This window comes from Coffea eugenioides, unplaced genomic scaffold, assembly GCF_003713205.1.
Source record: "Coffea eugenioides isolate CCC68of unplaced genomic scaffold, Ceug_1.0 ScVebR1_485;HRSCAF=1170, whole genome shotgun sequence".
Classification (NCBI taxonomy): domain Eukaryota; kingdom Viridiplantae; phylum Streptophyta; class Magnoliopsida; order Gentianales; family Rubiaceae; genus Coffea; species Coffea eugenioides.
This window is the reverse complement of record NW_020864326.1, coordinates 3,759-27,708: the sequence shown is the minus strand read 5'-3', so window position 1 is coordinate 27,708 and position 23,950 is coordinate 3,759. Positions and strand designations below refer to the sequence as shown.

Sequence of the window (23,950 nt, the reverse complement as noted above, 5' to 3'; positions counted from 1 at the left end):
TGATTTCCATAATAGACAAGGTAGCATTTCCATGCAATTTTAAACTTCCACACCAATGTCACTTAATCTAGTCATTAATGACCAAATAATAACAGTCACAAAATTTTTGCTATGTCTAGTGCATCCAAATATCCTTCCACCGTAACAAAAGTAGGAATTGAAACAAATTGCATCAGTTCTAAGACAAAGTAAAAATGGATTCATGGCTGAAGTAGTCCATAACCTTTGAGTTCAGGACCAAGATAAGCCAAACAAGCACCACAGAAAATCCATTAGCTAGTCATTGAAGAGAAACATACACTGGTGACTAATAAGCTACCATACTCTTACTGTAGCAATTGTCGTGAATAATTGAAGAGAAAGTGAGAATCTGCTTGCCTGACTACAGAAAAGAAACAACAAGCCTACAACTTGACATGAACTAAAGTATGAACCTCAAAACCAAACAAAAACAACCAAATGTCCAAGAATAGAAACAACAACTCAACCAATTTTATGAAATTGTTATCTAAAGTTGCTACTGATTCTCTGATAGCATATTGAACATGTATCGAAATTGTCAAGTGCCTTCTGTGTAAAAGTTTGATAATGTATGATAGGTGATAGCTCAGTACTCAAAATTCTAAAAGAAAGCCAAAAACTGAATGTCAAAATTCAGCCCTAATTTGTACGGCAACATTCCCAAATTAATTACCTCCTATAGATCGAATGGGGATCTGCTAAACTTGAGCTGTATTGAGCAAGGTACTGAACAAACCCAATTGAGCACAATTTGTAAGCACGCACCGTTCTTCAGACCACCTCATTTCCGTCCCCGTGTTAGCTGCCGCTGATTTCCCTGGAGATGCGTCGCTCAACTCTAGTGAATCTGAGATATCATTTACTACTAAGCTTCTGAGAAGTGTTTCATGCTGCTACATGGTGGTAGAGCTCAAAAGGTTACAAGTGGTGATGGCAAACGAATTACATCGACGGGAAATACTCCAAAGTGGGCAGGAGGTTCCAACGGTATAGCTAAAGTGTTCGAAATACAACTGCTAGCCGAATGCATTTCATAGAATGGAAACAGGTGTTTTCGTATATCTCACCCAAACGATGTCATATTACTATAGACCTTTGAGCACATTATGTTGACTAATAGGTTGTTTATTGACTACAACTACTAGTATTTAAAAAATTTGCCGATCCAAACAGAGCCTGCATTTTCAGCCCCATTTTCATAGCAGTAATCAGTAAACCTTTTTTTTTCTTTTTACACATAACAAAAACAATTATTTCCTTTGCTGGAAACATCATTAGCATCTTAACACTGGTCTCAGATCAATTCGCATTAAGTTTGCTTAATATCTATCAGTCTTTGAAATAAAGAATAGAAGTTAGTTTGTACATGTATTCTCGTGTTTAAATATTACATCTGTTTCATAATTATATATGACTTGAGGACAAATCTTGGAAAAAGGACTTGATCCATTCCTTTACATGCTATATATATATATATAGCTTTACATTATATGAAGCAAGGGTCTATCGTCCTTTTGTGCAACTTGTGCTACCACAGTGGAAGTAAGATGTCCAAACAATATCCATGTTAATATATATATATATATAGCTTTACATTATATGAAGCAAGGGCCTATCGTCCTTTTTGTGCAACCAATGCTAACCACAATGGAAGTAAGACGTCCAAACATCTGTGTTAATGTTTGCAACATATTTAGTTGGCTATCACCTAAAGCTTTTACTCCTTTTGCACACATTAGGCAAGGAAGTAAGATATCAGATATCTTTAAAAGCACCGGAACTAGCAGTGCACTTTTCATTGTTATGAGACTCAAGCTTGTATGTGATAGTTGAATTTTCAGCCTGCACCACCTATTGTTGGCCACTATTCTTCCTTAGCTCTGCTCTCTTAAAATGTTTCTTCTTCCGATTTTTTTTTGGGGTAAAAATGTTTCTTCTTCATTCAAGCTCTTTTGCAGCCATCCTCTTTGTTTGTGAGAGCAAAGTAGCTACTGGCCCACTTATTATTTACTGATGATGCTGATTTGGAAAGACCTTTTTTTTTTCTTTTTTCATATTCTACAGTTGTGAAATTAGTAAATTTCTCTTTTATGATATCTTCAACGATGTTTAACCTAGTTTTTACTTGCAGATATGTTCTCTTGCATTAGAAAGTTTCAAAATTGCTGGGAATGAGGACATTAAGAAGCTTTCTTAATATATCTAGCTATGGAGTATCGATGTGAACTAATTCTCTGACAATGTAATCTAATTATTATAAAAAATGTTATGACTTTTGCGCTTTGTAAAATGTTTATTGATGGATGCATATTATTAGTTGGTTTTTGTATTGGCTGATCCAACTTAGTCTAAACACAGCTCAAGGGTCATGACATTAAATAAATAGACATTTGAAGCCAAAGCAGGTCTCTTGGTGTGTTTGGTTCCTTTGTGACTTTTTCCTTTATAATATGTTAGTGTTTAGAAGAAATATATTAGTTTGTTTTGCATGGATTTCCTTCTCGACTAATGTGTATGTACATATGAAGGAGTTGTACTGTATATTGCAACTCCACCCTAATAATTATTGCACTTAGACATTCTTCTTTCCTTAAGAGACAATGCTTTTAAATTTAGTAGAAGATAACCTATTAGTGAAAACACCTCGAGAGATCCCTTTAAAGAGTCCAATATATAAGTCAATAACCCAATTTTGACCCAAAAATTTAAGCTATTAGGTCTCCAATCCTTACATATTAATCGCTCTTTTTCCATCTTTTGAAGCAACGTGGGACATAATCTTTTACTCATAAATTACAAGCTCTTCTCCAAACCCATTTTAATATTTAATACAAGTTCACCTTAACAACTAAATCGGACCCCTGATAAACCCATGACGCATCTAATTCAACACCAATACCTAATGTCACCTCTTCTCCCAATCATGAACCAACCGGACCTCCTGCCAAATCCATGACCCAACTAGTCCAACACCAGCTACCCTTTCATGATTAACCCGTCATATTGAATCCATATTTAACGAAATTTACAAGTTCTTCTCCCAATCATAGACCAACCGGACCCCTCGGAAAATTCATGACGTATCTGGTTCAACACTAACACTTAAAGATTATCTTTTCTCCCAATCATGGACCAATCGGACCCCCAGCCAAACTCATTGCACATTGGTCCAAAATCAGCCAAACTTCTTGACACTTTGGTCTATTATCAAAAAGAAAATTTTCACCGATCCAATTTCGAGAATAATCTATTTTCCCATGAGTAGTCCAAACTCACAACTAGAAGCTCTCTTCGGTCCACCAATACCTAAGGTCGTCTCTTCTCCCAATCATAGACCAATCGAACCTCCAACCAAACCCATGATACTTTGATGTCAAGAAAAGAATTTTCACTGGACTAACTTCGAAAAGAATCCACTTTTCCATGAGTAGTTCAAACTCACAACTAGAAGCACTTTTCGGTCCACCAACACCCAAGGTCATATTGTCTCTGAATCATAGACCAATGGGACCCTAGCCAAACCCATGGTGTATCTGGTCCAACATCAACCAAACTCCTTGACAATTTGGTCCACCATCAAGAAAAGAATTTTCACCGGCCCAACTCCAATGAGAGAATTTTCACCAATTCAACTATGAGAAGAATTCACTTGGCCATGAGTAACCCAGACTCACAACCAGAAGCTCTGATACCACTTGTTAAGGAGAAATATCTTGAGAAAGTCCACCAAAGAGTCTAAAATGTAAGTTAGGAGTTCAACTTTGACCCAAAAGTTTAAGTAATTAGGTATTGGACCCTTACTTACGCTTCTCCATCCCTCGAATCAATATGAGACATAATCTTTTACTCATGAATCTAGCATAACCACTCAGTAACCAAGGAAAATATGTACTAAGTTGGCTTTACACATAGGTTTTACAAGTTTTATCAAAAGTTTGATTCTTAACAATAAAAAGTATATATAGCATTCAAGTTTTATGTGTATGTGAACTAATATACTACGTAATAATTTTATTATGGTATTGGTACCTGTTATATGTGAACTGTCAGGAACTGTACATTATCCATTCCCTTGCTGGAACAAAATACGGTAATTTTTTCGGAGATCAAGAATACAAGCTCAAAATCTGACATTACCCATTCCCCTATTGGATCAAACTACGGTATTTTTTTTTTGGAGATTCAGAACATAGGTTTAAAATCAGCAAGAGAAACGAGCCCAATCACAAGAGTTGATCCATTTTTTCTATAGTTTCTCCATGCACTCTTAATGTTAGCGTTAATTTTGTATATAAGCTGACAAATCTAAAATTACATCAATTATTACTTAATCAGTATAGGTGCCGCTTAATATACTTTAAAATTCTGTAAAAACCATAAAAATCTTTCCCTTTTTAGTCCCTAGAACCACATATTGTCTTCTTATTTCTATAGCCCATCCATGTATATATTGATCATATGCATAATCGTAGAAACATCGGTGCCCTAATCAAGATTATCATCTTTAACCCGAGAAAGCAACAAGCTTTGAACGATGTCTGACATGATGATCCCAGATGAATTAATTGAAGAAATTTTTTCAAGACTTCCTGTAAAGACCCTCATAAGATTCAGGTGCTCATCGAAACCATGGCAAGCCGTAACTGGCAGCCCAGAGTTCATCAGAAAAAACTTGACCAATTCCTCCAGTTACACCCTTATCCAAGGAATTACCAAGGACGTGGATGACGAGGAGGAAGAAAAATACCTTTACTCTACAGATTATGATTCTTTCCTCAAAATAGGCTGCGCCAATTTCAATGAACTCAATCTTCTAGTGCCATGCCCCAGGTTTGATGAAATATTGGGTTCATCCAATGGACTGCTTTGTGTATGGAAAGAGAACCTTTGGAATGAAATGATGTTATTTTGTGGAACCCATCAACTAGAGAATATCGACGTTTACCGTTCTCTGAGATTAGAAGAACTGGTCACTCAGAACTACCTTTATATGGGTTTGGGTATGACTCTGTGAATGATGATTATAGGTTATTGTTATGTTACAGATTGCAAATGCTGCTGATAATACTATAGTTCAGGTTAATCGTTTGAAGTTGGATTCTTGGCGAAGAGTTCTAGAACTTCCTTATCATTTTGAGTACTCGAAGAACGGAAAGCTTGCTAATGGCACATTGCATTGGGTCGTAAAGGCGACTTCACATCTCAAGTCTGAGGAACTTATTGCTGCAGTTGATCTGGTAACAAAGGAATACAGGTTACTGTCGATACCCGACGATAATTTTTGTGTGGGTTTGGGAATTTAGGGGTTTTCGCAGGATGCATGTGTCTAATTTATGATCGTACAATCGATTTTACCGTTGATATATGGGTAATGAAGTAGTATGGGGTCAAGGAATCTTGGACTCATTTGATTTCGATTGAAGAATGCGACCTGTATGAACCCAATATCTGGTGGTCAAATGAAGACAGTTTTTTGTGGTTAATCACGCCAATAGCTTATTCTAAATGTGGTAGACGAGTGCTTTTGGGACAGGCTAGTCAGCCGCTACTGTGGTGTGATCTTGAGAGTGAGTCAGTAAGTTATCCAGAGACAGAAGTTCCTTGTCATCCTAACAATGAACGTCCTCTTGCTGATGAGTACTTTGAATTGGGTATATTGTTGCAAAGCCTTGTTAAGCTTAGTGGTGAGAGTTGCGAGAGTTGCAGAACAAACAAGAAATCTCGAAAACTGAGAAAGAAGAGAAGAACTTGAAGAAGAAAATTGGTAAGCTCACAAGCTTTCTTTCTTGTTCTAGTAGTAAAAATTAGGTTTAGTTTTAGCATTTTCTAGTATGCAGCAAAAACAGTTACTCCCTTTGCTTGGCATTGTAAAAGTAGGAATTGGATTTCCTAGCTAACATGCCATTACGGGCTGAACTATGACACATGAGATTTTGAAACCATTTGTAGAATTATAGCTAATGTCGGCTAATGCTTTCTTACTTGACGCAACGAAATGTGAGATTCCCGCAATCTGGTGTGACCTTTCAGGCTTTGTTTGTCTTTTCCTGATTGATTTTGAAGGTTGTGCAATAAGAGACCTAAGGGACCAGCAAGACATGGGATTCTGACTCTCAGTTGAAGATAGTTTTAGGTGAATATCTTCTCTTACGGGGCTTGCATCTCCTGCATGCGTGCATAATAGTAGAATGAGGTGTATAATCTGTGAAAAAAGCCTTAATTTGATTAGAGATCCGTTTAACTAAAGGTTGGATCTAAATTTGTTGAAGACAATCAGTAGAAAATTTTGGCAATTCATTTTTAAGATAGTTTGTCAGCTTATTGTAAATTCGTTACTACCAGCCCCCTGCCTTCTTTTTTCAGCTAAGCTCTGTAACTTAATCTTCACAAGATTGTGTTTGTATTTCCTGTGCAACTGGTTTCTTTAGAAAGGTTTCTATGATCAGTAGGAGTTCTTGATTCACAAATCAGTTTTATGGGGTGGAATGACAAATCTTGGCAGTTGGCACATTTAGGGGGGGGGGAGAAACCATTATGGTAGTCCTTTTCAGAAATCTATAGGTATAAAATTTACACAGGGGATCATGATGGCGAAAAGGATTATAATTAAAGGGTCTGATGATTTACATGGTTAGGTGTTGTAAATTTGCAACTACATGGTAGTCCGGCTTAGAAATCCATAAGGGATAGTTAGAATCTATATATATATATATATATATTTACCAACTAAAGCGTGAGATTTATACCGAGTCCTGTAACTCTAAACATAAACTATTTTCTGCCTTTTAAAGAATTTATTAACATTTTCTGCTGAAAATTTGGAATGATTTTTCCCTACATGTTCTATTGTTCTCGGATTTGGTTTTCTTTTTGATATTGTCTAGTATCTACCATGTTACACCAAATTCTCTCTTTGTAGTTACAGTTAGAACTTTGCTGCACAAGAAAGTTCTGAAACAGTAGGGAAAGAAGACTTTAAGAAGCCTAATATTCGATCATTGAGTCTATGTGGAGTAAATTTGTGACTATGTAGTGTAAAGATCATTAGAAACCTTATGTCTTTGTGCTTTCTTTCTAAGAGCTTATAGCTAGATGCCTAGTACAAAATTGGTATTTTTATTAACTAATCCAGTTTAATTTATACGCACCTGAAGAGTCATTTTGTTTAAACCAGTTACAGATATCTTCCTCTCATCATGCCCTCTCTCTGTTGTTTCCTATTGATTTGTTCTTTCTCCTATCTTGATGATCCCTTGTGCTTGAATTTGATTATTTTACATACAATGAACTGATTTTTCTTTTGCTTGGCAAAATATTATCCAATTTGGAACCCTTTAATTTGAAGTCAAATTAAATATTGCTAAGGATTTTTCTAAGCGGTGCTCGATTTAGATGAATACTAGTTAATATACCTTTTTTATCGTATGATTATATATACCCTCATTATATTTAGACATTTTTTTGATGTAACTTCATATTTTAAAAGAACTTGCACTTTTGTGTCTCTCTTTACCTTTGCTCATAGGGCAATGGGATGGTTAGACAGACTTTACTGCTAGTTTGTAAAATTGTGAATAGTGTAGATAAAGGAAATAAGAAGAGTAAATCTTATATACACTGACAGTGTATACAATATCACCGCTTGATTCATGACATGTGTACAAAAGTTGAATTTTAAATTCAAATTTTATATATTTGTCATTCATCCAACGCTGATGGTTAGACAGACTTTACTGCTAGTTTGTAAAATTGTGAATAATGTAGATAAAGGAAATAAGAAGAGTAAATCTTATATACACTGATAGTGTATACAATATCACCGCTTGATTCATGACATGTGTACAAAAGTTGAATTTTAAATTCAAATTTTATATAGTTGTCATTCATCCAACGCTGATAGAGTCAAATACTTAAGTTTTGCCGATGAACCATATATTAAGATTTCAAACATTCTACAAAATGCGAGAAAAAGAGGTGATTTCGTGATATATGTGTAAAGCAATCATCCCTTTAAGATATATGTAGCAAGTTAAAACTCTTTTGCACTAACTTTTTCAATTATTCTCCTTTGACTAAGCTGTAATTTATACAATGCTTTTCACTATAGTCGAAAGCAATCAATTACAAGGGAAGAAAAGGAAAAAAAAAAGAAAAAAAGATCGTGTTCCTCCTAGAACGCTTCGATTCATTTTGGCCAATTTTTGTATAAATTTCTTAACACATGAAAAATTCTTCCTACATTCGCAATATTTACTATCTGAAAACTTTACTAACTAGCCAAATAATTGACAGGAATGAATAATATTGTGCATAACTGAAGAAGATTAATCTAAATGTGAAAATTATCCATTAAAAGGATGTCAAAGGAGAGAAAAATCAATATGAACCAATTTTCCCAAACGAGGTTGTCCTAATTTGTTTATGAAATTTTGACACAGACCAGATGTGACTAATTATTTTTGTTCTTTTATAAAAGAACTGAAGAAATTCATTAGTGACAAAGAACATGAATGGTGCAGTACAAAATGGTTCCAAGTTTTTGATAGAGCAATGTGTAAGCATGTGGAAAATATAGGATCTGATCACAGTATGTTGCTAATTGATTCAAGTCCTTCATTTGGGAAAAAGAAAAAGAGATTTTGTTTTGATAAAAGATAGTTAAACAAGGAAGGCATGTGTCAGGTAGTGGAAAGAGCCTGGAATATGGAGTGTGAAGGATCAAGAATGTATAAAATAAAAGAAAAGATCGCCAATTGTAGAGTTGAGTTATTGAATTGGAGGAATAATTTTCAGGAGAACTCAAGAAGGAGAATTGAGGAGGTGAAGAATCAGTTGGTAGAGATCAGAAATGGGTCAGACCAAAATAGTAGGGAGAGATATAAAGATTTGAAAAATCAGTTGAGACTAGCCTATGAGGATGAGGAACTGTTTTGGTGTCAAAAGGCTAGAGTAAGTTGGTTGATGGACGAAGACCGGAATTCTCAGTATTTCCATGCATGTGCCAAGGGAAGGAGGATTCGGAATAAGATACTAAACATACAAAGAACAGATGGGACTTGGACTAAAAATGAACAAGAGCTAGGGGCAGAAGTTGAGGAGTATTATCGAAAGTTGTTCACTAGTTCTGGAGGGCAGTGTTTGGAGGAAATACTTGATGGAATTCCATACTCAATCACTGACCAAATAAACAACAACTTAACCAAAGCTGTAGAAGAAAAAGAAGTAAAGAAAGCCTTGTTCTCAATGAATCCTAATAAAGCCCCAGGACCAGATGGAATGTCCCCTCTTTTTTCCAAAAGTTTTGGTACCTCATTAAGGAAGACATGGTTAAGGCCATCCAAAGTTTTTTCCATTCCAGTCACATGCTTAAGGCAATGAACAAAACTGTCATTTCTCTCATTCCTAAATTAGGTAACCCTACTGATCTGAAGCATTATCGATCCATTAGTCTTTGCAATGTGACTTACAAAGTGATTTCTAAAATTCTTGCTAATATATTGAAAAAGGTGTTGGAAATCTGTATAAGCAAAAACCAAGCTGCTTTTGTTCCAGGAAGACAAATACTAGACAATGTGATTCTCTCACATGAATTTTTACACCATCTTAAGAACAAAAGGCAAGGAAATGCAGGTTTTTTGACTTTAAAGCTGGACATGTCTAAAGCGTATGACAAGGTGGAATGGAGGTTCTTGGCGGTGGTAATGAAGAAAATGGGTTTTTGCGACAAATGGATCTGTTGGATTATGAGTTGTACTGCCACAGTCACATACTCATTCATTATCAATGGGGAGCATAGAGGTTTTGTTACTCCAAAAAGAGGTATAAGACAAGGTGATCCACTATCACCTTATCTTTTCCTCTTGTGCTCAGAGGGAACGTCTAATCTCTTCAAAAAAGCTGAAGAGAATAAGAAAATCACTGGTATGAAAATTAGCAGAAGATGTCCATCAATCACACACTTGTTTTTTGCATATGACTCCTTAATATTCTATAAGGCTGAGCCCAATCAAGCTAGAGAGCTAATGCACCTTCTAAAGCTATATTAGGACAGTTCAGGTCAAATGGTCAATATTGAGAAGTCCTCAGTTTTCTTTAGCAAGAACACTTCCAATGCCAAGAAGGATGAGGTTTGCAGGGAGTTGGGGAGGATACAAAAAGTCAGCCAAGGGAAGTACTTGGGGCTCCCAATGGTGATCACCAGAACTAAGGAACAAGTTTTTGGTTTTGTAAAGGAAAATTGCCAGAGGAGAATTAATTCCTGGAAGAACAAGTTTTTGAGTCCTGCAGGCATGGAGGTCTTACTTAAGGCCGTGACATTGGCAATGCCAACTTATGGCATGTCATGTTTTAAGTTGTCTTCCAAGCTGTGTAAAGACATTAGTTCTATGATGTCCAAGTTCTGGTGGGGGGAAACAGAGGGGAAAAGCAAACATCACTGGTGTTCTTGGAAGAAAATGACTCAGGATAAGGAATGTGGAGGACTGGGATTCAAGGATTTGCAGTGTTTCAACAAAGCTCTTTTGGGGAAACAGGTATGGCGAGTGTTAACTAAACCAAACTTATTAGTGAGTAAGGTGCTCAAAGCCAAATATCATCCCAAGGAGTCAATATTCAGTTGCAAAGTTCCTAAAACATCCTCATGGATCTGGCAGAGCATTATGGGAACAAGAGAATTAGTGGAAGAAGGAGTTCGAAGGAAAATAGGAAATGGGAGAAGTACACGGATATGGGAGGACAAGTGGATACCAGATTCTCCACAAGGGAAGCCAACTTCAGTAAAGCCACCAAGATGACACCTTAATACAGTGGACCAGTTGATCTCCAATTTCAGATGGAATAGACCAGTGGTGTTTAGGACGTTCAACAGAGATGATGCAAGCAAGATATTGAAGATTCCTATTAGTCTAACAGGAAGAGAGGATGGTAATTTCTGGATCCATAGTGGGTGTGGACAATACACTGTGAGATCAGCACACAAACAACTGAACAAAAAACAGGATCAGGAGAGGAGTGGCAATAGGAGAGAAGACAGCTCAAGCGGGTGTTATGATGGTAGGCAAGGGCGGAAGCAGCTGTGGAAGTTGAAGGTCAAACAAAAGTTAAAAGTTTTTATCTGGAAAGGTTTGAACAATGCACTTCCAGTTAATGAGCTAATTTTTACCAGAACTAAGATGGGAGATCCCAGGTGCACAGGGTGTGGAGAAGAAGAAGAAATAGTGGAACACTTATTTTTTCATTGTAAGAAGGCAGAACACGTGTGGAATATAGCACCTGTACAATGGGATGGGATCGAGGATCAGAGAGGATGTTTCAAGAAATGGTGGAATGTCTTAGTAGGAGCAAGATACAGGCTTGAAGGTTTGGAGCATATAGGCCTTACGGTCAACATACTATGGTAGCTGTGGAAAGCAAGGAATGAGAGAGTTTTCCAAGGAAAGGAAAAGCAACCATTACAAGTAATACAGAAAGCCATACAAGAATGGGTGGAACACTTGACGGTGATAGAAGGGAACAGGAGTCTGAGTATTCTAGAAACACTAGATGCACTTGACAGGTCTGGTTTAAACACATGTGAGGAGGAGGGTATCAATGTAGAAGTAGCTATATCACACAAAGATGATGGGCAGGTGGTTGGGTTTGGAGTCATTGCAACAGACAACAACGGCCAGGCAAAAGTTACATGGGCCATGAGAGAAAGGAGCACGGGGAACTGTCTTTTGGACTATGCAGAAGCAGTGAAACTGGCAATGGCCAGAGCAAGAGCTCAACACTGGTCAATTGTAAGGATTGGAATCACGGATCAACAATTGCTAAGAGAACTACTGTCAAGAAGATCCAAGGATATCAGATTATTTGCACATGTGGAGGACATTAATAGCCTCAGATCAATGTTTAGGCAATGCTCAATTTTTCTGCTCCAAGATGAACAAAGAGATAGAAGTAGATAGATTAGTTCATATGCTATAGGCATTCAGTTAGATGAGGAACGTTTGTTTCCTTATTGTCTTCGTACACTATGTATAGTGTCTTTAGGTCTTTACCCATATTTTTGTAAAATTACTATGGTTTATCAATATAATCTCTTAACGCTTCCGGAAAAAAAAAAAGAGCAAGAACATGAATGGAAAAACACGAACATTACCAAAGATCCATAAGTTAACCAAATTTATGGTGGTGACGATTGTTTTTTGGGGTCAAACTGGCAAATTTCACACACCCCTCACATATGTGCAAAGTGTTATAAAAGCTTTACCTTGTGGGCAATGACCTCTTGTCACTACCGTGGAACTGTGCTAAGCATAAAGGGAAGACGTAAGACTACCCAACAACATCATTTGAATGTTTACAGCATATTTAGCTAAGGTATTACCTAAATTTAGTTTCATTTTGATCGAAATCGCGTGGTCACGCCTAATTACTATAGAGTCTTCTGACTGCAAACAAAAATTGCTTTCCTTAATTGTGACCATCTGGCGTGGGCACGCCTAACTGCTGGGTAGTTTTCTGTCCGCCAAATTAAAACTTCCTTCCTTAGGCGTGACCATCTAGCGTGGGCACATCTAACTGCTAGCTTCCTGCCACAAAAGCAATAAATCACTAAATGCAACTAACACTTAACAAAAACTCCAAAAATATAAGAAAATTAAAATAAAGGCTTTGGGTTGCCTCCTAAGCAGCACCTTTCTTTAATATCTTTGGCTAGACATTGTCATATTTATTCAAGGAGGATAAAATCGTGTAGCTCGTTTTAGTGCTTCAACTTCTATGTAATTCTGATAGCCCTCGTAAATAGAGTAATTTTTGAGCACACGAGCTACGGTCTTCCATGGACTAGTAGATGGCGCCAAACAAGTCAACAAGGATTTTAATTCTTCACTCACTCCTCCATCACGAACACTTACTGGTTCGAGATCTTTTGCCATCACAACTCTTAACTTATTCCTGTTATGAAACTCAAAATCTTCTGGGATAATAAAATCAATTTCACTAACAGAAATTGAAGAATAAGAGTCAGGAGAATATTGATCAAGGAATGGAGGTGATGTCACCGCATTTGGAGATTGTTCACTGGTTTCATTCACTTGAACCATTTGATATTGGGGTTCCATTTCTTGTAATTCAATTCCCTTTTCAACTGCATCTTTAGATTCTTTTTCTTGAGACTCTTGCAATTCCATGTCATTTGTCAGGATAATTGTACTCTCATCTTCTTTAAGATCATTGATGGTCTGTGAGGGCAATTCTTCATAAATTGGAGAAATCAATTTGCTCATTGTAGATGCCTATTCACGCCTTTTTTCTTCCATCTCTTTAATCATTCTTTGTGTCTCCTGTTGAAATTGATGTGCCTCTTGTTGAAATTGATGTGTCTCCTGTTGAAATTGATGTGATTCCTGTTGAAATTGATATGTGTTAGTAGCTATTAATTCAACTATTTTTTCAAGAGACATACCTGACATGGATGACGGTTCTTGAGGTTCTAGCTGTTGAAAATCTATTGGCCTTTGTTCATAATTAAAGTTGGAATCATTCCACCATCCTTGATCATACTCGTTTGAATAAGGGTCATATCACGTTTGATATTGAGGTGAAAAATTTTCAAAAGTATCGATTGGAGCACTTAGACCATCTTGAAATGCAGGACATATGTCAGTTGAATGTGATAAGAGTATATTTTATGTATTTTTAGTGTGCTTTATTAATTAGTTTTGGTGTGTTTTATTTAATTTTATAAATAATTAACTAAGATTCTAGTGAAAATATGCATTTTGTGGTTAAAGTGTGAAAATTGCATTTCTATTGATTTTTATGGTAAAAACTTCATATTTTGTAGGTTTAATGATTCAATCATCAAATGAAGTGCATTGAGAAGATATTTGGATGATTGAAGATGGATTAAAGTGGTGAAAATAAAATATGAAGTGTAAAAGGAAAAATGTAATTTGAATCAAGAAAAGTCAGCTTTGGCATCTGTTGGTATTTTGGCTATATCTTGGGCTACATACATTGGATTGAGATGCTTCTTGAATCATTTTCGAAGCTAAGAGACAGATCTACATTTGGTATGAGACATCAAAGTCCAATTCGGCTGTTTTCCTGGTCAAAATGTCAAAATACAGAAGTAAAAGTCTGCTGCTGAGAGTTGAAAACGCGGAATTGATCAGTCAGTGGTATTTTTATCATATCTCGGTCTAAACAGCTCCAAATTGGATGATTCTTGAGGCATTGGACAGCTATTTCAATGGACTACAACTTCTATGTTTTGTACAAGAGCTAATTCAGCCGTCATCATAGAGAAAATAGCAGTTGAAGTAGCCAGATTCTGGTCAAAAATAGCTGCTGGTACAACCTGTTTTCTCCTTCAACAATTTACAGCTATGGATGAACGTATGACAACCAATTAGCAGCTGTAAAAGGGATGTTTCAAGCCTCATTTCCTGATGGCATTCATCTATATATAGCCATGGACTTACAGGATTCAAAATAACTTGGGAGAAGGCTAGAGAAACTCACCAGAAATGTAGTTTTCACTAGAGTTTCCTTGGTTCATTAGTATAGTATAGGTAGAGTAGTTTATCCATCTTGTATTTGTAGTTAGATTTGGATGAAGATTGGAGGGGCAAAGATGAAGAGGTTGATCTCATGTGACAAGGGTGATATCTCTTCTACTACTTTCTCTCTTGTATTGGATTTCATGTTTAATTATAATACAAGTTGGCTTTGTGTTTTTATTATGTTTAGTTAAAATTTATGCCTACAGTTATGGTTGAACTTGCTATATTTTGTTTGTGAGGTTTACTTGGCTATTTGATGATATTATTTTGAGTACATTATTTATCACTTTTGGTTATCTAATCATGATTAACTGGCCATTAATTATGATAATCATAAGGTGTTAAGTTTGCAATGAAAATTGGAATTTAACACTAGTTCAAAGAAGTGATAAGCCTAGGGAGTACACTCACGAAAGTAGAGGTGCACCTATGTGGCTTAAGTGACTTGTTTCATGTAATTTCATAGAAGAAATGAACTTGTAGTTAATTTCATCACCACGAGAGTAGGTATGGCTTAATTACAAGTATAGTTGATTCACTACGAAAGTTGGTTTCACATACATTAGGAAATTACGCCATATCTAGTCAAGATAATAGCATTCACTTAACCGGTAATCTCATTTGCAAGAGTAGTAAGGAATTCCATATCTCTAGGAGTTTTCTAGTGTTAATTTTCGTTATTTTTATATTTGTGGTAGTCTAAATAATAAAGGAGTTCGAAAATCACCGGTAATTGCAATCTTCCCTGTGGGATCGACCCTTAATACCCTATACTCGCTCACGATTCGTATACTTGCGATAAATCGCGTGTGGGGTATTTAGGAATTTATAAATGTAAAACTTGATTGGGATGAGCTTAATATTATATGTATACCCCGCGCACGTCAAGTTTTTGGCGCCGTTGCCAGGGAAGATTTGGCAATATCGGTGTGAAGAGCAACTTTATTAGTTTAGACATATTATTAGTTATATTGTGAATGTTATTTTCTGTTATTTTAGTATTTTATATGTGTATGTGTTTTATCACCTAGTCTTCTTACTAATTTTGCTCTTAAGTTGTTTAAAAGCAATTTTAGGTAATGAGGAGGGTAGGTCAATTTGGAGGACAATGCTTGAGAAGTGGAAGATTGGCAATGGATGGTTACCAAGTGCAAAGCTCCTTCAACAGAGGTAACAAAGAAATTACTGATTGTATGTCTTTTGAAGATGGTTTAAGGTGCTTAAAGGCAAAATTTGATGTTATGATGGACACAATTATGCATGAAATTGAGCAAGGGAGGAATGTTAATGATTTTAGTTCTTATCATGTGATTTGTGACTTGTGTGGAGGTTATCATGCAACTAATACATGTATGCAAGCACAAAATGTGGATTATTATGATGAATTAGAGCATTACAATCCTTGCTTTGATCGATATAGTGCTAATTTGAGCAATTCTTCTGCTTATGGATGGAATAATCAATGTATTTATAGTAATTCTTCATATTTTTATGATTACCAACCTGAATGTGTCCAATATGAATCAAAACCATCTTGGGAGTTGGCAATTGAAATGGTAGCTAATGATTCTAAGCCATCTTGGGAGTTAGCTTTAGAAAAATTAGCTAATGCAACTTCCAACCGTTTTGATAGGGTTGAAGAAAGAATAGATGAACTGACTTCTCACTTTAGTAGAATACAAGAGAAATTGAATGCATTGTGTGAAGTTATTTCCTCTAAAAATTTGCAAAATAATCCTAGCATGAATGGTGGAAATGTTGTATGTGAAAATGGATTGCATTTGGATGAAAATGATGAATTTCAATTGTGTTTTAATGAGCAAATATCCATTTCACAAGATAATATCTTTGGAACTAACTTTGAGCCTCAAGAGGTGAGTTTTAATGACTCATTTTTCACCCCTCTTGAGGAGTGCATTGAAAGTATAGGTTCTAAGGGTATTGCTGCCCAAGATACTCTCATGGCATTCCCGTTGGTAAGTTCTCAAGTGGTGCATATTCAAGGTAATATTTATGAAACACTTGGGATAGGTAAGTCAATTCCATTTCTCCTATCATTAGATCATGTGACTTTTGCTATAAAGTCACCATTTAATGATCCACCACGACCAAAAATGGTGGATTATTCGCTAACAAAGCCTCCTTGAAAAAATGAGGTGAAATAGTCAATCTATTGACTTTAAAGAAGCGCTTATTGGGAGGCAACCCAATGTTTGTTTAAGTTTATGTTATTTTGGGGTGATTTTATGTTTACAGTATGTGTTTGAGTTATTTTGTTATTTTTCATTTTTAGGTATTGGAAATGGAAGCAAAAGTGACCAAATGAGGTGAAAAAGGCGAAATTTGATCAAGGAACTCAACCCCTAAATTTGAGTAATTGTTGTTTTTGATTTGTTAGAAGGGGTTAAAATGCATGTTTTGATCATTTTACATGTGCATGTATTGAGTATTTTAACAAACAAATGATCTATGATGCATTTTGAGTGTTGGGATACCAATGGTAATTTTTCAAAGTTGGCTTTCTGCAAAAATTTCGCAGAAGAAAACGCATTTGGGCTGAAAACGCGCCTTAGAATCGCGTTTTCCATAATCGCGTTTTCAATTCTGCGCCTATACTGAAGAAAACGCGCCTTAAAAACGCGACAGGAAGTCGCGTTTTATACCAAGTCGCGTTTTCCAGCCTGTTCAGAAACCAAAAACGCGCCTTCAAATACGCGACTCCAAGTCGCGTTTTATAACACAGTCGCGTTTTCGATCCTGCAAGATATGTGAAGAAACGCGACTTCACAAAACGCGGCTTGGTGGCGCGTTTTGATGAGTCGCGTTTTCGGAGAAAAAAAAAATTGCAGATTCCTTGATTCTCTTTTTTCTTCTTTTCCTCATATATATTTTCTTGTACCTTGAGTTGCTTATTGTGTATTTTTTTTAGGTACATCACGAAAACAAAGGATTGAAGTTACGGATCATCATTTTGTTTATTAAACCTTTGTTATCACTTTTGTTTCTCATTTTTCATTTTTTAGGATTACATCACTAATGGTTATCCAATGAAACTCATGAAGCGTTGGAGATACACGGACAATGGATTTTGAAGCTTCATATTCAATCGCAACAATAGGGGAGTATTACTTTTCTTTATCTTGATTTTCCTTTTTACACATTGAGGACAATGTGTATGTTAAGTGTGGGGGGAGAATTGAGATTATATACATTGTATGTGATTGAATTATTAGTTGCAAATATTGGACTTGTGTTAAAATTCAAAATTTTTCTAAAATCTTGTCCAAAATTGCAAACTTGCCCCAAAAAGTTTCATATTTTTTTCGATTTTATCCAAGGGGTAACAAGTTCCATACCATTAGTAGTTCAAATTCCTTCTACATTTGAGATAAATATATATGATTTGGAAACTTCTTTTCTCATTTAACTTGGAAATGACTATTATGTGATTATAATTTTGCATTTGTAGGAAAATATATCTTGTGAAGTGGAGAAAATTATGCCTATATTTTTTTGCATATTTGATGAAATTTCTTCTCTTTATTGGATTTTATAAGTTAAGTGATAAATATGGTCAATAAGTGCAATACTCTTCTCATGATTATTTTTTTAGAAAATTATTATTCCCTTTGCTATTAAAAAAAAAGAAAAAAAAGAAAAAAATGATGAAAAATGAAAAAAAATGAAGAAAAAGAGAAAAACAAAAAACAAAAGAAAAAAGAAAATAAATAAAAATTCTTCTACTCCAATGATTCTTGTACTTAGTAACCGGGAGTCTTCATCTACAAATGTCGACTTTCGCGTAAAACGGTACTTGAATTAAGAGTATGCAAAGCAACTTGAGTATGTGAAGTGTTGAGTAACCGGTGATCTTCATCTAAAAATGTCGATCCTCGCGTCAAAAGGCATTCTCACGTCTTAAGTAATATTTAGATATGTAATATTAATAAATATCTTTTTAAACAGAATTAAAAGATGATCATGAGTTTAGGAAGCATTATTATTGACCATATGAGTTACTTACTTGTAAGATTGGGTAAGGATGAAAAATTGATTTGAATTTGTTATAATGACGGTATAATTGGCTCTCCTTTACTTGATATTATGAGTACTTGAATTTAATTGAATAATTGCATAATGGTTATTTACTTTGTTTTGAGGAAATGAAGTTGAAATGCTACATATGCTTATTTTCAAATTTTGGATCATTGTCGGTTTATATTTCTTATTGCTTGAGGACAAGCAATGGTTCAAGTGTGGGGGTATTTGATAAGAGTATATTTTACGTATTTTTAGTGTGCTTTATTAATTAGTTTTGGTGTGTTTTATTTAGTTTTATAAATAATTAACTAAGATTCTAGTGAAAATATGCATTTTGTGGTTAAAGTGTGAAAATTGCATTTCTATTGATTTTTATGGTAAAAACTTCATATTTTGTAGGTTTAATGATTCAATCATCAAATGAAGTGCATTGAGAAGATATTTGGATGATTGAAGATGGATTAAAGTGGTGAAAATAAAATATGAAGTGTAAAAGGAAAAATGCAATTTGAATCAAGAAAAGTCAGCTTTGGCATCTGTTGGTATTTTGGCTATATCTTGGGCTACATACATTGGATTGAGATGCTTCTTGAACCATTTTCGAAGCTAAGAGACAGATCTACATTTGGTATGAAGACATCAAAGTCCAATTCGGCTGTTTTCCTGGTCAAAATGTCAAAATACAGAAGTAAAAGTCTGCTGCTGAGAGTTGAAAACGCGGAATTGACCAGTCAGTGGTATTTTTATCATATCTCGGTCTAAACAGCTCCAAATTGGATGATTCTTGAGGCATTGGACAGCTATTTCAATGGACTACAACTTCTATATTTTGTACAAGAGCTAATTTGTGACAGCCCCACCTTCCCCTAAGGCGAACCAAAGAGGTTAGCGGACTGCCTGCCCAACTCTCGCCAGGACTAACGGTGCAGTATAAAGCGATCTATCACGTTTGAAACTTATAACGCGCGCAACAAGGTAAAAGGGCAAAATATCCCAAAATAAAAGAAACGAACTCCAGAGTCGGCCATGAATAGTAACCGACCCGTCCGAAACCCAACCAAGTATCGAAAAACATATACAACATAACATTAGCCATTTACAAGCCACAACGGCAAGCCAAAACCATTCACTAAGGAAGTACACATTCGATTTGCCTATCAAAAGGAAATGAACCCGTTACATTAGGGTTTCACTTCAAGAGCAATACAAAAGACATTTACATGCTCAATTCGGCAATTGACTATCCAATTCATTCTCAAAAGTAATTATCACCCTGTAAGGAAAACAAATAACACGGAATGAGCTAAAGCCCAGTGGTATACCACCCAATAAGCAATCAAAGTCATATAAGAATGAACTTTCATTTAAAGTGCACAAATAAGCAATGAAGTAAAACGGTAAAAGGATACGGTCGGCTCTCAAGAGCCCGTTTCCACGCTTGAAATCTTGAACCAACCTCATTGACTCTCCGTCAATGTTATAAAACCAAACCGTAGACAACTCTTTACTTCCATTCCTTCCACCAACATACCCCAACCGGGCCCGCACTCCATTTCAGTAGCTTTTGGTAAGACTCGAGTTTACCGGAACCAAGGGTCTCATTACCACAAGGTTCCCCAGTACAGTCCCCGTGGCAATTCAATCGTCACGACCAAGCCCTCGCCGGCTCGATCCAATTGACTACCAAACGGGGTTGAGCTCAGTAATGCAGTATGGCCGTTGGACATCATCCAAACGACAACAATTCAGTTTCCATGAAATGGAATTCGCCAACCAATATATCAAGTTCAGTAATGCAATAAAGCGGTAACCAATCAGTGACAATATCAAAAGAGGTGAGGGCGGTCAAGTACACCCTCACCTTGATCAATTTCAATATCCAAGTAAGCCATTAAGGCATCACATAACATTTAACAAGCCACATAGTAATCCATCAAGTGAGTAGTATACTCACCAAGCAAGTAAGTGGTATTTCATGTACCACGATCACCAAGCCGTCGAGCACTACCTTCAAGCCCTAGAACATGGAACACATACAATGAGACTCGAGAACGAGTCACCAAACAATGCTAAACACAACCCCAATAGGGTTTCACATGCATAAGTAGGCATGATAGCAAACCAGAAATTAAAATATGGCCTTAACTTAAGCCTCGATAGAAAAACCGTGTTTGATCTTATAATGCGGTAATGGCGTCAAATTCACTACGGTTATCGGTTGGGGGTGTAAGACCCACCATTTCGAAGCTATGAAACAGGGCTACAACAATGTAGAAGGGCACTCAATCCAGTTCCTAGCTTAACTAGGTCAAAATTGCAAAATACTAAACCAGAAATACCAAAACAGGTTTGCAAATCACCAAAAACTGTAATCAGTATATCTCAGTCCATACAAGTCCAATTGCCGAAATTCCAAAGGCATATGTTAGCTAAGACATCTAGCTACATTTCATCAGAAGACACCAACTCGAAAAGCCAAACCAAAACCAGTCAAAATGGCCAATTACTAACGCAGTTTTCGCATTCTGTCCAAAGCAGAACAACTACAGTAATTTCGTCATAACTCACTCCACACTAATCCAAATGCCCTGAAATTTTACAGGCATCTCCATCACATCAATACCTACAACTTTCATGTTTTGAGCAAAGTCAAATTCGGCCTCTAAACCTATGATCAAAAACCGGACAGAATTGGGGAATTAAGAACCCTAACTTTTCAATTTCACACCAAATCCAAAATTGATTGCATTTAACCACATTTCACATCCACTAGAGCCATTATAGTCCATTGCCAATCATCACAAACAACCACACCATCATAATCCAATTAAACCAGAAAAATCATCATAAAATGGAAAACTTCACCAAATCAATTCCAACCAAGATAAAACCAGAAATTCAGCACTCTTATCACTAGTAAGCACAACATAAGCATCATTAGGTGTAGTAGGGTGTTTCAAGCTTCACTTACCAAGAACCAAGAGAGAGAGGGATGTTGAACACCTTAGTCCTTCAAACAAAGTTCACCAAACAACTAACTAGCACTAGAAGGAAAGTTTTTATGGAGTAGAACTAACTTAAGCACTTGATTTGGTGGATTTGGACTTGTTAGAAGCTTGAATGTTGAAGAGTTTTGTCTTCCTTGGAGCTTGAGAGGGCCGGCTATGGTGGAGAGAAAATGAGGGAATTTTAGTGAATTTTTGAAGATATTTACTAGTTGGGTCAAAAGTCAAAAATTTGTCAAAAGGTGAATAGTGTTTCTTAAGTCATAACCAATGAGAAAGTGACATGTGGCATCTCATTAAATGCCTTCCTATCTTTCTTTTCTCTCTCACATCAATCACTTCACACACACTACTTATCTCTTAACACCCGATAAATTTTTCACAGTATCCGAAACTTAACCTTATTGGCCGAATTTTTCCGAACTTTTCGCACTAGTGGGTCCCACGTCCACTATATCTTCTCAATTTTCTAAAAATTCACCAATGCTAGAAAAATCATCTTAAAACTATCATTGCTCATAAACTCCACTAAGAAAATATTTCTAAGCCAGAAAATGCAGAAAACATGCAATTAAGGGGAAATAAACCCTAGGATAATAATTAGGGTTTTACGGGTTCTCACACTCTCCCCCCCTTAAAAGAATTTCGTCCTCGAAATTTCTCACCTTAATTCTCGAAAAGGTTTGGGTATTTCTTTCGCATTTCCTCTTCCATTTCCCAGGTAGCTTCCTCAACTCTGTGGTTTCTCCATAGCACCTTCACTAGAGGAATCCGCTTGTTTCGGAGCTCTTTGACTTTTCGATCGAGTACTTGGACCGGTTTCTCTTCATAGGCCAGTGATTCATCTATTTCGATATCCTCCGGTTGTAAAACATGAGATGGGTCAGGATGGTACTTCTTTAGCATCGAGACGTGAAATACATCGTGGATTCGGGAGAGACTGGATGGTAGCTCCAATCGATACGCGACCACTCCAACCCTCTGAAGGATCTTATAGGGTCCGACGTACCGTGGTTGAAGCTTCTTTCCTTTGCCCGTTGTAAGACTTCGTAAGGGTGTGATCTTGAGAAATACGTAGTCTCCAACTTCAAACTCCAAGTCTTTTCTTCGGTTATCCGCGTAGCTCTTTTGGCGACTTTGGGCAGTTTGGATTCGTTGCCGTATCAATTTAACCTTCTCGTATGCCTCTTCCATCCATGGAATAGTTGTCGGGTCCAGTGCTTTCTTTTCGCCAACCTCGTCCCAGTAAATCGGTGAGCGGCACTTGCGTCCGTAGAGAGCTTCGTACGGAGCCATTTGAATTGACGAATGGAAGCTATTGTTGTACGCAAATTCTACCAAGGTCATGTGCTGACCCCAATTGCCTCCAAAGTCCAGAATACAGGTTCGTAGCATGTCCTCAAGCGTCTGAATCGTCCGTTCTGACTGGCCATCCGTCTGAGGGTGATAGGTAGTGCTTAAATTGAGTTTCGTCCCCAGGGTTTCTTGGAACTTCTGCCAAAACCGAGATACGAACCGTGGATCCCGATCAGAGACAATGCTCACCGGCACGCCGTGTAACCTTATAATTTCATCCATGTACAATCGGGTCAATTTGTCCATTGAGTACTTCATGTTCACCGGCAAGAAATGGGCCGACTTGGTTAATCGATCAACGATCACCCAAACGGCATCGTGTCCTCTTTGCGTCCTCGGTAAACCGGAAACGAAGTCCATGGTGATGTTTTCCCACTTCCACTCGGGTATCTCCAAGGGTTGTAACAGACCCGATGGTTTTTGATGCTCTGCCTTCACTTGCTGGCAAATGAGACATTTTTGTACATATTGCGCGATTTCCTTCTTCATATTGTCCCACCAATAGGTTCCTTTCAGGTCTTGATACATCTTGCTGCTACCCGGATGGATTGTGTACTTAGATCTATGAGCTTCCTCCAGAATTTCTGCTTTCAATGCCTCATCCTTTGGTACCACCACTCGGTTTCGGTACTTTAAAATACCCTCAGGACTCAAATTGAAGTCCGTAGTTTCTCCCTTATCCACTTTCTCTTTCCATTTCTGTACCATCAAATCTTCTTTTTGTGCCTCTTTAATACGTTCCAGTAGAGTGGAGGTAACCCTAACATTGCCAAATATCACCTTATGGCTCCCTAGACAGGGTTTCCACTCGCACACGGATTCTAGCAAACCCCACTCCTTAATCATTAGCCCTGCTATTTGCACCTTACGACTTAAGGCATCTGCTACCACATTTGCCTTTCCCGGATGGTAATTGATCGTACAGTCGTAATCTTCCAAGAATTCCATCCATCGCCGTTGTCTCATATTCAG

At 36.8% G+C, this 23,950-nt stretch overlaps 1 protein-coding gene across 1 annotated transcript; it reads left to right on the top strand.

Moving 5' to 3' along the window:
* The first annotated feature begins 4,555 nt into the window (after window positions 1–4,555).
* On the top strand, window positions 4,556–5,773 carry LOC113758328 (putative F-box protein At1g50870). The gene is made up of 3 exons (XM_027301244.1): window positions 4,556–4,990; window positions 5,067–5,258; window positions 5,555–5,773. Exons 1-3 carry the CDS (start codon window positions 4,556–4,558, stop codon window positions 5,771–5,773), a joined length of 846 nt encoding a protein of 281 aa, XP_027157045.1.
* Window positions 5,774–23,950: the final 18,177 nt, after the last annotated feature.